Source organism: Denticeps clupeoides, chromosome 15 (assembly GCF_900700375.1).
Source record: "Denticeps clupeoides chromosome 15, fDenClu1.1, whole genome shotgun sequence".
Lineage (NCBI taxonomy): Eukaryota > Metazoa > Chordata > Actinopteri > Clupeiformes > Denticipitidae > Denticeps > Denticeps clupeoides.
In genome coordinates this window covers 16,065,844-16,083,197 of record NC_041721.1, presented here as the reverse complement: position 1 = coordinate 16,083,197, position 17,354 = coordinate 16,065,844, and the positions used below count along the sequence as shown (strand labels likewise).

The 17,354-nt window shown below is 49.2% G+C and overlaps 1 protein-coding gene across 3 annotated transcripts in view; it reads right to left on the bottom strand.

Moving 5' to 3' along the window:
- The window catches only part of LOC114764668 (leucine-rich repeat-containing G-protein coupled receptor 5-like), a 45,839-nt gene that overhangs the window by 13,562 nt on the left and 14,923 nt on the right, over positions 1–17,354 (bottom strand). For 2 of the 3 annotated variants that reach the window (XM_028954476.1, XM_028954477.1), the window contains exons 2-6: positions 13,434–13,505; positions 10,564–10,635; positions 7,670–7,741; positions 2,036–2,251; positions 147–218 (exon numbers count right to left, since the gene is read on the bottom strand). In XM_028954476.1, coding sequence (XP_028810309.1) covers positions 147–218; positions 2,036–2,251; positions 7,670–7,741; positions 10,564–10,635; positions 13,434–13,505 — 504 coding nt within the window. The remainder of the gene's footprint in view (positions 1–146; positions 219–2,035; positions 2,252–7,669; positions 7,742–10,563; positions 10,636–13,433; positions 13,506–17,354) is intronic. The other variant, XM_028954478.1, reaches the window with a different exon arrangement.

Sequence of the window (17,354 nt, the reverse complement as noted above, 5' to 3'; positions counted from 1 at the left end):
CTAAGAGGGCGAGATGGAGGGAAAGAAAAGGGTGGGGGGTGGACGGGGAGCTTGAAAGGAAAGGAGCAGGGGTGGTGGGGTGGTGTTTTTTTTTTTTTTTTTTTTTTAAATGCCACTTTCAGCATGTTAATGAGAGGTCAACTCACAGAGTCTCCAGGCTCTGGAGTCCATCGAAGCTCTGCTTTCCCAGGGAGCGCACTCTATTGTTATTGAGATGCCTGCGGAGGAACGCAAAGAGAACAGTCACATGGACACGCCCAGCACGGCACTTCTGATTGGCAGAGGGGAAGTGTGGGAGGGGGGGAGGGCTTAGGGCTTGCTATGGGGGTGAATGTCGGACCAAATGCCCCCTTCTCCTTCCCAAGCTCTGCTCGTTACATGCAAATTAGTGGCACTGTATAGAACACGGGGGAGATCAAAAGCGGGAAGCGCTGCGTCTGATTACAGCCGGTTTGGAGTGATTTGGGGGGAGCGCGGTGCCCCTACCAGCGGAGCAGGCGTATCCTGCCGAGGAAATAAGAGCTTTTTCAACTACGACGCTAACTGTAAAAATAGTAAGAATACACCCCTTCTTCCTGAAACTCAATTCACGGTGACATTAAATCCATCGGTCGTGGACGTCAGGTGCCTTGCGGCCCGGTGTGGTTTCAGTTTACCCCGCAGCAGAAACTTCAACACTCGATCTTTCGGTTGTAATAAGTGAGCGACTGATATCTCTCTGGAGTCGTGACAGGTGTTCCCCCTGACGGCCTCTCGGGAAGAACGAATGCTCATACACACACACACACACACACACACACACACACACACACACACACACACACACACACTCAAAGCACTCGCCTTCTCTCATTCTCAGCTCCTTTCAGAGCCAGGCCTCAGCAGTAGCACAGTCCTGGTCCCTGTGCTGGCATTGGGAATTTAGGGTGCTCTATTGGCGTTAAAAAGGGTGTTTAGAAGAGTAGATGGTAAATGTAGGCTTATGAGTGGAACGAGCGATGCACCGTATTCCCGAAAAATGCAGTCTAAGCCAGAGCGGGATGGGCAGGGAGCAGAGGATCCAGCCCAGACCGGGTTTTCAGCGGATGCCCCCGGGCAACCGTGACTTTTGTGGCGGCAGGAGTTTACCAGGAAAGAGTCCAGCTCCGTTCCCCGTCTCTGGGTTGGGATAATTTGTGCCCCTGAGTGGGGAATGTGCCTTGTGCGCTTCCTTCCTCGGAGCCCCCGCATGCCGACCAACTGCCCGGTCACGGTGTAATTATCACCAAACGCTACACGGCTATGCTACATTAGCACACCACACAGAGCCCTCTACCTCTCAACAGACATCAGGTCTGTCATCAAGCCGCTGTCAGCAAACCCTTCTTCCCAATTCCTGGCCAACGGGCAACAGGGAATGTTTCCAGGATGTTCTACTGGGAAACCCTGGGGATGTTACCTTAACACACACCACCAACCTAAACATTGTTACAGACCTAGTATATCCTTTCATGGTAATTATTTTCTCTGATGCCAGTGCACTTCATCAGAATATGGGTCAAGAATGGTTTGTGGCCTTCAAATTCTCCAGATCTGAGGGATGGATAAGTTGGCTCCATGGAGGTTCCACCTTACAACCTACAGAACGTAAAGCATATGCTTGGTGCCAGACACCACATCAGATCCGAGGTCTAGTGTAGTTTATGCCGGGACAGGTCAGGGACCTACTCAATAGCAGACAGTCATAATGTTATGGTCCATATGTCTATGGAAGCTAATTACTGATTCTTCATGTTCTACAGAAAGGCATGAATGTAAAGAAGCCCAGCAGAATCCCACACTGGCCTCCAGGTCCCGTCTCCCTCTCAGGATATCCTCCAGAAGTAAAGGCTGTCAACACCTGTCAGCACTGAACTCTGGAATGTCCTGTTCATTCATCCCGGATTCACGCCCCCTCCTTTTCCCAACCCCCCTTCCCCCTCCCTTCCCATTCAATAAATAATCTCCAGTCCAGTGTTCGGTGCGGGTGTGTTTGGATGGTTTGATGCTCACTTACAGGACCACCAGGCTGGACAGGTTGGCGAAGGCTCGGTCGGGGATGTGTGTGATCTTGTTGAGGGCAAGGGTCATTGCCTGCAGGGAGGAGAGGGTGCCAAGGGCGCTGACTGGCACCTCCGTGAGCGCATTGTCATCCAGCCAAAGGTGGCGCAGGGATACCAGGCCGTCAAAGCAGCCCTGGGGAACTGTGGATATGTGGTTGGCATCCAGTCGGCTGAAATAGAATAAACGCACAATCAAACTCAAGATTCAGGACAAGAAAGAAAGAAAGTTCTCCTTTATCAATGTCAAAATTTCAACTTCAATCGCACACATTCTGGCAGCAGAAGGTATCTGGTTGTCAAACTCAAAGGATTGAGATGAATGTGGATCCTTTTCATTTAAAGCCAGGTGTGAGAAGGAATGGTTTGCATTGGCCAGGACAGAAGTATCCAGCTCCACCCCTCGTTCCCATCAGTCGATGGTCACTCGTATATATATTTTTACTCTCATCTGACTGATGTCCACAGGCGTCCGCATACACAACTATTTCCTATTTCTGCCCATAGTTCTGCTCAGCACCAGGATTTACGAGACGTTGCAGCGGAGGGGGTGAAGGGTGACTCCTCGTCTGCAAAGACTAAACATATCCGGCAGCCAGGCCTGCTTATGGAGCCTGTTGAATGGCTGACATTGGCATGAACCTCAAAATCACTCTACCCTTTGTTCCGAAGAAGACACTGTCTTCATCTAATCAGACTTGAGCCTACACTGCTGCACTGGCTGTCCTCCTCAGAAACAACTAGAACCAGATTGTTGTGTCATATTTTTCCATGATGAATTTTGACAACATGCACATTCTGCACTGTAATGGGATTTCCATTACACACCGCATTATTACATTATACTGTTTGGGCTTTTGTGTGTATGTGTGTGTACGTGCTGTCTGGAAACTGAGGGGGTTTGACTTCATTTAATGTCATTTGGGATTCTGAACTTGTGAAATGAAAATGAATAACAAAAACGTGTGATTTTGCATTCACACATTGATTTGTTTCACCACATATGCCATTTACACTGACATTCAAAGGACATTTTCAAAATGTCATTTTCAATAGTTTATTAACTATACAAAAGACCTTCAATCAGCATTCCATTGGAACTCATGGCTAATTGTTAATAAAGTTCCTATATTTATGCAGATATTGCATTAATTAACAGCTATTTCAGCTACCATTGTTATTTACAACATGTCTGGACAGGATTTTTGAACAAACGTTTGAATGGCAGCCACATCTAAATATTACTTATTACTTCCAGTACTGCAAGCTGTTTAAAACATAGAAATCTTTCTTTATATAATAAAAAAGGACTATAAAAAAAAAAAAAAAACACACGCACAAACACTTTTTTTTTTTTTTTACCTAAGACCCAAAGCTCTTGCAGTCAAGACTTCAAAACCCCTTGTCCAAGGTGGGGAAGAGATACCTGAGGCTGACTAATCCTCACTCAGCCCATGAGCTGAGGTATAAAAGATCTGGCAACCCATTGGCTTTGAAGCTTTGCCTCATGTGAGTGAAGTGCTTGTTGCGGAGGCGTGGTGGCAGCTGACGAGTGTGTCAGGCATTCATTTGAATGAAAGGGAAGAGAAAGTGGGTCCGGGCAGAATGAGACAGCCACTTCAGTAAAGCGAGGACATTTTATCTGACACGCTTTAACACCATACTCTTCCGCTGCATTATGTCACCGCTATTGTCCAGTTCACCCTCACTTTTGTTTCTCCTAAAGACCTTCATCCCTTTCTTCCATGTTTCAGTGTGTCACCCTGACTGCAGGATGCATTTTTGGATGCTAAGGACAACCACAATTACTGCTGGGACTGGAGTGCCAATAATGACAGCATTTCCAGCGTTTCCCTTAGGATGTTGTTCTAGTATGGAGCTGAGCACAAAACAACTTGCAGAAGAAAAAACATCAGCAGAAATGGTTCGATGGTTCGATTTTACAGACACCTAGTGTACAGCTCTGTGATCTCTAGTCTGTCATTATTGGTTAGTTTGACCGCTGGATATTTTGGGGTGGTCAACCACTCTCTTCCCAGTAGTGACATGAATGTCCTACAAATATAACATCAAAATCCCACTTCCGTGTCAGGGTTACTGTAGAGCTGGGAATGGGCCAATGCCTAAAAATCACATCTGGTCAAAAAAGCTGGTCCCATGGTAAGAAATGGACTATACAGCATCATGGCCACTAATTTCGAAGTGGTGCTAGTGTAAGGTCAAAGGCGCCCACAGGATTTACATAAATAAATTGACCTACCGTTGGATGCCAGTGAAAAAATCATTAAGAACGAGGAAGTCGATCATGCTCTGGGTGAATGAAATAATTACACACCAACAAAAAGTGTAGATAGCTTCTCTTCCTCAAGAGACAGAGAAACACCAGGCACATCGTTCTTGCTTTTATGTCAAATCAGGAGGCCGTCTTTGCCCTTGCACTAGTGAAGAAGCCCCACATAAATCACTGCAACAGTCCATATGGAGCACAAGGGGTAGTAAGTGGGGTTTGAACCTGCAACGTCTGGTTCCTGGGCACGTGTGTTACTCACTACTAGGCAAGGAGTGTTGGCACAAGCTCCAGACACACATGCCAGACAAAAACAACATCCATCATGGTTGCAATCCAGGAATTTTATCTATACAAGCTTTCAGGGCCTAGGTTTGCACCACCATGGTTGAACAATGGGAAAAACCAATGGGTCTTCCGTATGTCTGTCCTCTTGGGACCCAAGATTGACACTTAAATATTTTCAGTGTCAATGAGGCTAATTTCTTTGCAATGTTGAGAGACAGTCGGAGATGAGCGCAGCTGGCCATCTGCAAGAAGAGATGCTCCCCTCAACTATAAGACAAGGAGCTCAGGGCCCCATAATTCAGCACAACTCTGAGCGCTCAAGGTGGTCTGGCTGAATATTTCCAGCCCGGTTTTGGTAATCAAAATTCCCCAGGGAGGGGCACATCTGCCGCACGCTCCGGTGTGTATACGTGAGCGGTGGACTGTGGGGCGGGGCCTGTGGTCATCGTTACACGGCAAGTGGATATGACAGAGAAACATGTTATCTCAATCTGCATTGCAGGTTTTTTCAATTACAAAATCTGGGGTTACGGAATTTGACCACCCCTCGACACGGGTGTGTTGTCCTGCTTTATCATCACATCCACATTCTTCCCTCACAGAAATTAATTTGTGTATTTTTGCTAGAAATTGTTGACAGAAGAGTGTTTGGTAAACATGGAGTATGTCACATTTTGACCTTCACGGCTGGTTTCGGAGTTGTGCTGTGTATGTGTATTTGTTTTGGACCAAGACGGAGGGAAAATGGGGCATCTGAATCTCAGGGGGTCCCGCTCTTCAACTCTCCGGCCTGATTTCCTTCAGGTCTCGTGCTGACATCTCCTTTAGACGCCTCGATCTCAGCCTGATTTCAACAGACACGAAAGCCTGAAAGGCCCTGGCTCGTTCACATGAGTTTTCCCTCTGGCCAAGGTATTTATGGAAGTGTAGGTTCTTCGGCAGTGTAATATTATATTGTCATGCTGATTTCACTCGTCACCCAAGATGCATGATATTTCATTTTGGCCCGTCTCCAATATTTTTGGGGGGTTCAATCCTCAGTGCTTTGTAACCTTGACCACTCCACAAATACTGCTACATATGAATTACAAATATAATATAAGTCAGGCTACTTTCATCCATAACTATGTCTGGGTCACATACTGATAGAATAATATTCCAGGGTTATCACTTTAGGAATATATGTATGAGTGTCGTGATTTAAAGTAAAACACAGTTTAGTTCCAAAATTAACCATTATTTTGGAACTAATACACAAATTACATCCAAAAATAGATCTAGTGTTTTGTGCAATCTCATAACCAAAAAATAAACTGCTGGGTTTGCAGTTTAGTATATATGAATTTTAGAAAACCATGATAAATATAAACTGTGATCACACAATCTGGCAACACCGATCCCTCCTTCATTGATTCAGCAGCACGAATGTAAATGTCACATATTCTTTTTCTGAGTGATAGAGGGTCATGGAGGGTGGATAAAATATTAATATAGCAAAGCAGAAATGTAGGTGTGGTAGTAGCCTAGTGGGTAACACACTCGCCTATGAACCAGAAGACCCAGGTTCAAATCCAACTTACTACCATTGTGTCCCTGAGCAAGACACATAACCCTGAGTTGCTCCAGGGGGGGACTGTCCCCTGTAACTACTGATTGTAAGTCACTCTGGATAAGGGCGACTGGTAAATGCTGTAAATGTAGCTGCACTTTATGCATTTACAGTTTCAGGCTATTTCATTCTTGGTGCTCCACAGTTATGTTGGCCAGGCTTGTGCTTTGTTGAATGGTACAGTGTGATTCTTTTCACTTGCTGCCACATGGTGCTGATCTGTTTCTCTCAGGACAGCTAAAAGTGCTGAAAGGTCAACCCAGGCAGCCATTCTTACCACTCAATGCTGCCATTCTGTGCAGGCCTGAAAAGGCATTTTGTCGTGCCACCCCTCGTGGACCATGCACATAATTCTCTCAGCTGCCTCCAAATAAAAGTCCTCTATGACAGAAGAAATCTGAGGACAAGGTACTGACATGGATGAAGCCTTGATAACATTTAGCAATAATCCTCCCTATTGCCGCAGAAGCCAATCATAAAGCTAAATCTCTTTCTTCAAGGGCCTTCAAATGCATCGAAGGGGACAAAGAAGATGCTCAGCCAACTCGAGGTGTAAAACAAACCTACTTTGTAACTTTGTTTAAGGCTGCATCTCCCTTTCAGACAGCACTTTGCTTGCCTCAGTCAAACCGTCACTCTAGAATTCACAGAAACCAGATCCTGCCACTCGCTAAATGATGAGGCACTCACGCCCCTCATCCCGGTACAGCTTCTTTGCTCCATTCAGGAGTCGGCATTTAGACCACAAAAGCCCCCGTCCGTTAAAAAGAGGAGCTGTCTCCTTCTGACGACTATAAACCAAAGATACCCCCGTGCGACAACACACCCGAATGTGCTCCGCCAACAATGGCCGCTCTGTTACTCCTGCCAACCTGAGCAGGGGGAGAGCGGGAGCCCCGAACAATGCTTATAGATTAATGTGATCTTCAGCTGATATTCCGCATGTGTTTGGGCAGGGGAGAGAGACGGGTGGGGTGGGGCAGGGGGGTTAAGAGAAAAGGCAACGGATTCCAGGCTGAAAGACAATCCGCATTCAGCACGGCCCTTATCTGCTCCTCTCCTCCTCTCTCTTTTCTCCGCTGATCAAAGCTCAGGGCCCTTTAGGCCCCGCATGGGTTTGGAGCGGTTTCCGGAGGCCGAGCTCCGCTTCCTCATCTCCCAGCCATGCCACCTCCCCACCCGGCTCTCATTCTTATGCAAATGAAAAAGCCTTTTTGACACCTCTGCGGCCGGGTCTCACGAGCGACAGCATAACCAGCCCGAAACCAAACATCAAGAAGCGAAGGGATGGTTGTTATTTAGGAGCGAGCAGACTGAGAGTGGAAATCAAGTCGGAGAGGAAGCGAGGGATGGAGAGGTTATCCCTTCCGCCGTAAAAGCCAGCTAGTTGTAGTTATTGATACTCACAGCGACTGCAAGTTCCTCAGGTTTTGTAGGGCTTCGCTTGGCACTTGTCGAAGTTGGTTGTTCTGAAGCATCCTGCAAGGAAACACACACCAGTTAGCTGTAGTAGAGCAGTTCGTTTTTTGGTTTAGACCAGCGTTACTCAAGTCTGAACTTCAAATCCATTCTGATCTCAGTCCTCATCAGACCTTGAGGGCAGTGAGCTGATGAACCCTGGTCTAGACGGACAAACACGATAATTCGAACACCGAGAAGACAGATCGCTCCTGGTTTGCCCTCTAGCCCATGGTACAGGGCCGGGAAAGCAGAATAAGGTGTCGGACTGAGAGTAGCGTGGTCCAAGGAGGAGACCACCACACCTCGGAAATATGGAGTGCAGAAAACATTTTGACAAAAGCTAAAGGACTGTGGTGCCGTACCACGTCAAAGCGCCACGGTGGGTCCCGCGAGGTCCAGTCACACCTGACAAGGCTTCCTGAAGCACTGACTGCAGGCGACGCCCCTTTAATTCCCTACAGTTGCCCTGCCTTACAATTTAGGCTTGCCTGCATCAGGGCTCCAGGTTCTGGTGTTGAGCTGTGGGTTTAGTATAACGTTGGGTGTAAAGTCATGCTGAGAGTGGAATCACTCCGGGGTTTTGGTAACAGTCTGGATTTTGTGTTTCAGGTTTTGTGGTGCGTGGCGTGTTCCCCAGTCACCTTCCCCATGGACTATATGTGAAAACAATCTTAATCTTCATACGTCACTACAGATATAATGGATATTCTCCCTTTTGGTGTTCTAATGTCTTCGATGTTATTCCCATGAGATATACGTCTGTACTGACCCTTCACCACGCCAGTAAAATGGCAGTAATTCACTCTACACCATCTTGTACTCAATAAAAGTTTAGCAGAAAGATTCTAGACACCCGAGTGACCCATGATCCACCCTCTGCAGGATGCAACGGACTAGTTAATACACCAATCGCTAGAAGTGTAGGGTGGTAGTAGCCTAGTGGGTAACACACTCGCCTATGAAGAAGAAGACCCAGGTTCAAACCCCACTTACTACCATTGTGTCCCTGAGCAAGACACTTAATCCCTGAGTGTCTTCAGGGGGGGACTCTCTCTGGATAAGGGCGTCTGATAAATGCCATAATGGTAAATGTAGAATCCCATCTTGACTGCAAACACACGGCATGAACGTGTCAAGCTACCCGAATCAAAAAGTGTAAAGTGTAGTGATTGTGATACACAGCAGCACAGCACACAGTGCACACAGTGAAATTTGTCCTCTGCTTTTAACCATCACCCTGAGTGAGCAGTGGGCAGCCATGACAGGCACCCGGGGAGCAGTGTGTGGGGACGGTGCTTTGCTCAGTGGCACCTCAGTGGTACCTTGGCAGATCGGGATTCGAACCGGCAACCTTCTGATTACGGGGCCGCTTCCTTAACCGCTAGGCCACCACTGCCGAATCACATGCTTACGTAACCAGCACAGAAGCCACAGCTGAAGTGAGCAGCGCGCCGTCGGATGTGGACGCTGCCCAAGCGCGCTGGAATCTTAAATACAGATGCGCCGCCTCCAACTCTGAACGTAAACAAACAAATAATTCGTGAGCTCATTCGGCAGGCCCGCGGAACGCCGTACATTCCTGCAGCTGACCATTAAGCACAGTAAAGCCCTTCCTGAGCGCGATCCACACTCGGACCCCCACTCGCCAGAGATGCTCGTGCGCTCGGAGACGCCGCAGACGGAGGACAGGCCGGCAGCTGCTTCTCCCCTCGCACGTCGATAACGCTTCAATTCCCCTCCCCCCCGACTTAAAAGCCAGCGAAAACGGTCCCGTTACTGACAAACGGCACGGCGCGGGACCGCATCCTTGATCACGCGGAGAGGAAACATGGCCGACCGTGATCAGGCCGCTTTCACAACCCATCTCTCTTTGAAGCTGTCAGGAGGAAGAAGAGGAAATCCACGGCAAGCAGGCCGGGCCGCTGCGGCCCCGACAGCCGCTCTAAATGTGACGAACGACATGGCGGTGAAAAACGGCAACCCGGCGCTCCCACGGCTTCATAAAAAAACAAAAAAACGGGGCACTTTCACAGGAAATTTACTTTTACCGCGCACACTTTCTTTTTCAATATTCGGTCTCTGTCACAAACAGGTTTTTATTTACTTTTATGAGTGCCACAGAAGAAGCCAGATGTTCCCCTTAAACAGGGTGATAAATTAAAACTTGCCGCTGGGCCAAACATGTGTATGTAGGTATAAAATTCTACAAGAGCAGAACTGGAAGTGATTATGCCGCGTGTTTAAATCAAAGGGGTCTGCTTTTCTTTTTCTTGTAATTTTATATAAGCGCCACAATAAAGAGCTCGCTGGGACTCTTCTCGTTGATCAAAGTTCGCGATAATGCCAGTGAGGTCGGAGAAAAAGCAACATCTCGCCGCCACCGAGACCCCCGAAATCCACACCAGCACCCAAATACCAGTTACTTGCCCACTTGGTTTTACAGTACAAGGAGTGGAAGGTGTTTTTGATTTCTGGCTTGGCAGACACCGCGCTTCACCTAACCGGGCCCGGTTTTTTTAAGGTAGAATGCGATCTGCGAGTGCTCAGTTCGAATGCAATTCTCCCCAGGGTGGTAAAATTGCTTTCCAATACTTTCCAAAAATTAACCCCTTTTAACACCAATTACTAAAGATTACCAGCATATTCCCGTAATTAAAGATGCCTGTGGCTCATCTGAACCTCAGCCAAGGACTTGTCGAAGGGCTCCAGCCGCGGGAAGGCGACCTTGGAGTCGGCACCCAGTGAAAATGCGTATGCGGGCGCAGAGAAGTCGGGCCCACGTCAGGTTTTTGAGTGAAATGGAGCGGGGGGGCGTGAGACATGTGAGAGGATTCACTTACAGCACTTTCAGATTGAAAAGGCCGGCGAACGCCCCCTTCGGAATGTGCGTCAGGTCGTTTCCAGCGAGGCACCTACGAAGAGACCAGAGAGAAAGTGTGAGAATCTCCTTTCTCCTTCCATGCCATCATGCATGGAAGCAATGCAAACATCACATCAATAACAGTCGGCATAGAAACGTCTTCATAATAAATATATATACTTTTTTTACTCCGCAGATAAATCTGCCTTCTGAACTTAATCCCCACCAGAGCAAATTCAATTCAGGTTTGCAAAAAAACATGCATATTAAATTGATATTTACATAACAAAACAAAACCCAAGTTGCTTTGAGGTCCAGAGATTACCAATCTTACACAAACTCCCATCACTAAAAAGGGTTTCTGATCTGCTCTCGGCAGCTCTGCCTGCAAATGTTGGGATTTGCAAAGTCCAGTCACAGAATTCCAATTAAACAGAGCAGAAATAAGGCTTGCAATATTCTGCAAAGTACTGTGCAGTTGTAGGAAGATGAACACAGGCAGTCGGCCATTGTATAACTCCATCAGGGTTCCATAATCGATGTATGACCAGACCTAATTCCAATCGGCTGCTAGGAGTTTTGGGCAAAGTCTATAAATCCATTGCTTCATTGAAACAGAACGTCTATTGAACATTGATTTGTACAGGATGGTACCATTACCCTTAATCATCAGTAGGCACTAATTACCCCATAAATTAGAACCCTTTAAAGGACAATTACGCTTTACATTAACCTACAGGAGACGGTGTAGGTGGTGCTGGCTATGAATTCCGAGAGCAGCATAGTTTTAGTCGTGGGTTTGTCCTCTGAGGGACCTCCGCTCCCAGGCTGAGTGGGAGACAGTCTCGTCACAGGGGTGCCACTTGTGGCACGGCCGTGGCAAGTCTCGAGGGAGGGGTCCAGGTATGAAAGAGGGCAGATGGAAAAACCTGCGACTTGCACCGTGTTCTGGAGCCTCTGAAACACGGGGTGAAACCGCGTCCAGCGGGAGGGCGGGCCTGGCTTTGGAACGGGTTCAGTCGCCCGGATTTTCTCACTTCACCTGAGCACACAGTCAGGAGGACAAACACCTGGTGACCCATCCGTGCCCTCGGAGGCCTGACCTGAGGCACCAGCGCCATTTCCCCGAAGTCAGCGCCGCAGCGGCCAACACAGCTGTGTGTGTGCGTGTGTGTGTGCGTGTTTTCGTGTGTGTGCCAAAGGGCAGGTTGCGAGCATGAACGTGAGAGGCTCCTGAAGAGAATGCAAAAAGACGCAGGGCCGCTCGACCCCGGTGGGAACCGCCCCCGCGCACGTCCTGGTATCCCAGTTCTTCGGGGGGTGACCTCATCCCGATACGGAGGAATTCGGCCTCTCTGGTGTCGGGTCGTGCTGCAGGCCGCCAGCCAGCATGCCTGGCGTGCACAAGCGCTCTCGCCATCTGTGCGCGTCCGCGTACGTGCCGTGCCCCATCCGGCTCTTGATTGAGTCTGAATGGAGCCCCATGCTAGATGCGGCCCTTTGACAGAACAACATGCCAATCCTGTTTACTTCTTAAGGCCCTGAGCAGGATGTTCGCCACGCCGGCACTATTACCGCACAGACACCATCGCCACACAGCGTTGTTTTGAGATGAACTGGATCCTCAAGAACGTAATCCTGCCACAAGCATCGGTACAAGGCGACACCCTGCGCTCCTGCGGGGCGGCCGACCCTGTGATTACTCACCGTAAGGCGCTGCGGATAAGATAAGCGCCTCGGATAAATAAAGGGGCCTTATCTAAAACGGTCAAAAGGGAAACTCCTGCGTGGCAGCCACGACAGGCCTGCTTCTGGTACGCGGCATGGAGGCGTCAACGCGAAACCGGTCTACAGGAGGCCGTAATGAGACGCGTCTCCACTTCTCTCATCTCTCATCTTCTCTTCTGTACACTCCGGTCGTGGCGTGCTCACTCCTCCACGGTAGCGCGGCAGCGTTCTCACATCTCAGACGCTTCTGGAGGGGGCAGGGCGTAAACGTCCCCATTATATTTGTACAGTAGGCAACGGCGCTAGTGTCAACAGTCAAGGTGATTACCGTGCTGCCAAGGCACTGTTACTACTTTTAACCGCACCGGCGTGGGACGACTGCCCCAAATACCCAGCATTCCAGAAATACGTGTCCACTTCCTCACTCTACAACCAGGTCAAGGCTACTAGTGCGGATTAGCTACGCTTTGGTTAATCGACATTCAATCATGCTGAGCACAGAGGCTCAAAAATACCAGAACTGCACCGCACGAAAATGGTTTTTCCAGAGCTTTTTTTTTTCCTTCATCGGTCACCCCTTGACTCCAAGGGTTTGACAGAATTCTGTTGGACCACTTAAACCCGGGGACACTGGACGCAACCGGTGGTCTGGGGTCATTTAAATCCGAGATGTGTCCCCCCGGCACGGCGCATCCACGGGGACGGATCTGGGCTCGCCGGGCAGGCTTTCATTAGACGGAGAGAGCGGAACCCGAGCCAACCGATGTCGGTTTAATTTCCTGAGTTCCCCATTTAACAACTCCCACAAAAGGCAGGGCGGAGTCTGTGGAGAACACCCCCCACCGCCCTCTTCTTCGCTGGTACAGATCTCCTCCTTGCCCCAGTTCCGGTGCGGGGATTCCGGGCGACTGGTTCCTGTCAGTCACCTCTGCCCCCGGGGAGTTCGCGGCCAGCTGCAACCAGGCCCCCCCCCCTTTTTTTATTTTATTAACCCCGAGCTGAGCTACAGTTGCGTGATGTGTCAGAAACGAACAATGCTGTCATTTAGCCACCAAATGGCCTGGACGCGTACGTGCGGCGGCGGGGATTCTGCCGTGGTAGTAAATAATGAACCGTACTCACAGCTCCTCCAGGAAGTGGAGACCCATGAGGGCGCTGGGTGGCAGCAGGGTGATGTTGTTCATGCTCAGATCCCTGTGGATGAGAGAGAGAGAAAGAGGGATTTCAAAACAGAGCAAATGATTGACAAGTGACACTTTACTCCAAATCACCTCTGCCAACGTCCTGTTTAAACAAGGTTAACTATCCACAACGGCTCCCTTCCCTCAAAAGCGCTATCTTTACCATCTGTCCTTATCTCCTGGTATGAGGAAGCCAGGTGGCCTTGAAAAGGGCCGTATATCCAGAACAAAACTTCAACTGTACAAGCACAATCTCTCAATACATCACTTCAAACAAGAAGAGGGGGTGTAGGGACAGTAATGGGGTCCAGAGCAAGAGCAACCAGCGCCATGTACCTGGGCGACGGGGCGACCATGAAATCCTGTCAATCGGCACGGGCAGGGGGTCCTGATATAAAGATCTGTGGAGGCCGTAAAGAACAGCCCCCCGTGCCTAATTGTGCATGTAAGCTGTGGGCATGGCCACTTGCCACCGTGGGAACCGGACAGACTGGACACCATTGTCTTTTTGACTTTCGGAATAGCAGGTTTCCATAAAAAGAAAGAAAGAAAAAAAAAAAAAAGGCCCTTTCTTGTGGAAGTGAATACAGAGGGACGATGACAGTACATCTTGTTCACTGGCGAAGAAAGATGGTGAAGAATGAAATCAAAGGAGACTTTAAAGAAGCAGTAACAGAGTGACAATGGCCTTGATTAAACAATCATCAAAATTCCCGCGTTGAGCATGGCAGAGGGGGGGGGGGGGGGGGGGGGGGGGGGGTGCTGCTGTGCTTGCCTTGGACCACAGACCCTGTTCTGTGAAGGGGAGGGAGCGAATAAACAAGCTGCAGGGTGGCACGGACGTACCTGTCCGGCGTCCCGCCCCCCCCACCCGACCGGAAAACAAAGGAGCCTTGTGGTCCGGTTGAATTGGGTAATTCGCTCAATCACCTGCGGTCTTCATCTAATGATCTCGACGGTTTTACGAGAAACCCGAATGCAGCATTGTGTGCTTTTCTGATTCTCTGCTGGGTCGCGGCCCAGCCTTGAGAAAGTTGTTTAGCCCCCTGCCTGTTTACCCTGTTCACACTGGTGCAGCAATTTACATTTACAGCATTTACCAGACGCCCTTATCCAGAGCGACTTACAAATCAGTAGTTACAGGGACAGTCTCCCTGGAGACACTCAGGGTTAAGTGTCTTGCTCAGGGACACGATGGTAGTAATTGGGATTTGAACCTGGGTCTTCTGGTTCATAGGCGAGTGTGTTACCCACTAGGCTACCACCACCCAATGCACACTTGATACCATGATATACCACCAAATCTAAAAATCGATAGGTAACAGCAACTGGAAAGACAAATAGAAAAACCACATCATCAAATCGAAAATGAATTCCACAGTGCTGAGATACGCAGACGAGGTCCGGCGGTTGGTACTTGCAAGAAGAAGATGGAACCTGTAGCATGGACCGACAAAGGCCAGTTACGCCATCATTAACTGTGGGGTTCAGGTCGGGTCAGGCCCAAAGTTTTAGGCCCGATATCCAGCTCTGGTGCATATATTTCGGTGATCACCCCCAAACATGTTCTTTAATAATGTTTTCATGGACATATATCTAGATTAAAAATGTATCCCTTTTTTGGCTGATTTGGACCCAGGCTCATTTGCATAAATCCTGAGTTACACTGGCGAACGAGCTCAAAAATAATGCACCCAACATTCCTCGTCCTGGCTTGTTACTGGAACATTACAGTATATTTAGTCTTGTACACAATCCTTATTTAGTTATTATTTTATGCCGATTCGTGTGCAGTATCTCCACTTCCCCCCTTTATTTGCGGTAAATTGCAAAACACGTCACAATAAAACTGGAAACTCAATTTTTTTTACCAAAACTACCAAACGTTGAACGGAAAACGCCTGGCACCCCCCACACCCATGACGACCGGCCCGACACCACGCTCCGTCAGTGACACGTCCGTGACCGCCGCCTAATCACTCAGCTCGGTAATCAGGGGGGAATCTCCGCTTCCTATTTTGCCAGACGTGCGGTTCCCTCTTCGGGCTGTCACAGGGCTCCGGAACCGCATTAAAGATGACAAATGGGTCGCGAGTGCGCGTGTAAGGGGATCTGCGGAGGCCGCGGCGAGCTGGGCCTCCTCGCGCAGGAAGCGGGGTCCGCTCTAATCAAATACCGCGCCGGGCCCGGCTCGAGGTGATTAGGTTTAATGTAGTGGAGAGACCAGTCAAACGGAGGTGCCGGAGACTCGGGGTGGTGGTGGTGGTGGTGGGGGGGTTTAAGGGGCAATTTCACAGCTCCTCCGTGTCTTTCCCAAGGGTCTAAAGTATCCGCGGCGATTCTTCCCGAGAGGAGGGGCCGAAGGGAGTGAATTACAGGGCAGCTGACGCACAAAAGGGGTGAGGGCGACTTTTCAAAGGGACTAGTGGCCTCTCGCTGCCCCCCCCCCCCCCCCCCTCTCTCTCTCGTCTTCTCCCCGCTCTCTCCCTCTCTTACCGAGCTTCTGGAAGCGAGGACGCTCGCGTCCCCCCCAAAAAAACACAAGCGGCAGACGAACACAAAGGGAGGCCTGTTGCCAAGTTACTCGCTCGGTCTGGGCGGAGCTGTCTGATACCTATCAATATTGTCCCCTGCCTTTAGTGCGCGGTGAATAGCGCGCGGCCACGCGGAGTCGCGGAGTCTGCAAGGTGTACAATGCGGTAAGGAGAGCAGGCCTCCATTCCTTCGGCAATCAAGTGCATAATGCATCGGTTTGATTCAAAGAGCGTCTTTATGCGGAGCTGAGCAACGCGGACGGGGAGTTCAAAAATAAAGACCTAAAAAAATGCTCCGCAAAACAGACGATCGGGCGCGAGTCGTGATCGCAGAGATATTCATTACACAAAGCCCGTAAAATTCTTTCTGTCATCTTGAAAAAGCCGCAATCATAACACGCCGGTCGCCGCATAGTTCGGACGTGATGACTGATATTGTGCCAAGACAAACTTTGTGGTGTTTTGTTACGTGGCTTCAAAATCTGGCCCCGGCGCAGGACAATAAAACAGAGAGCGCTGCATCAGGTTTCCCAGGCTGCACCTGCTGCGCCCGGACTCTTTTTCTGCTGTTGCGCGTAACATCTGGCACCAGCGCCGCTCCCCCGGTCATTAATGGCTGACCCGGTGGGTGAAAGAGGCGTTCTTGATGCCCCAGAATGAGTTCGCCCCAAACAAGCTTGTCAGTCACTGACAAACATGTTAAATATGCTTCTCTAATATGATCTTAAGATTTGATAGCTTATGCTGTTGGCGGATGACTCCGGATAAAGTAAAACCAGGAGCTTTTAGACGGACTGGAATCGTACGGTTTGGCATAAATCACAGCCATCAAAAGGCCCTGGAGATCTGACCAGCACCGTTTCCAGGCACCTCATTCCCACCAAGCTGCTCGCGCTGTCTCGTCGGGAACACTGTGCCGGACCTGCCAAGAAGTGAATGTCGGCCACTCAGGAGGAACCCGCCTCCCGACTTTGCAATTATCGCATTATACGTTATCGGATGTACCATGCGCTGCCAGCGGGGAGGGACGTCACCAAAAAAAATGACAGCTGTTCGGCATCCTAATTAACGCGGTTGCCTTTTGAATGGCTGGCAAGTGCGCGATATAATGTTACTGCGGCAGAATATTACATGCACATTCTGCAGCTTGATGCGAGTAATAATAACTGCAATAGTCACGGCACTTAATTAAATTAAATCTACTCTCCTTAGTATTGATCTCGTGTCTCAGATGATGTGAAAGCGACGTGATTGTCATTGCACAACACACGGTGACACAACGAAACGAGTCATCTGCTTTTAACCATCACCCTTGGTGAGCAGTGGGC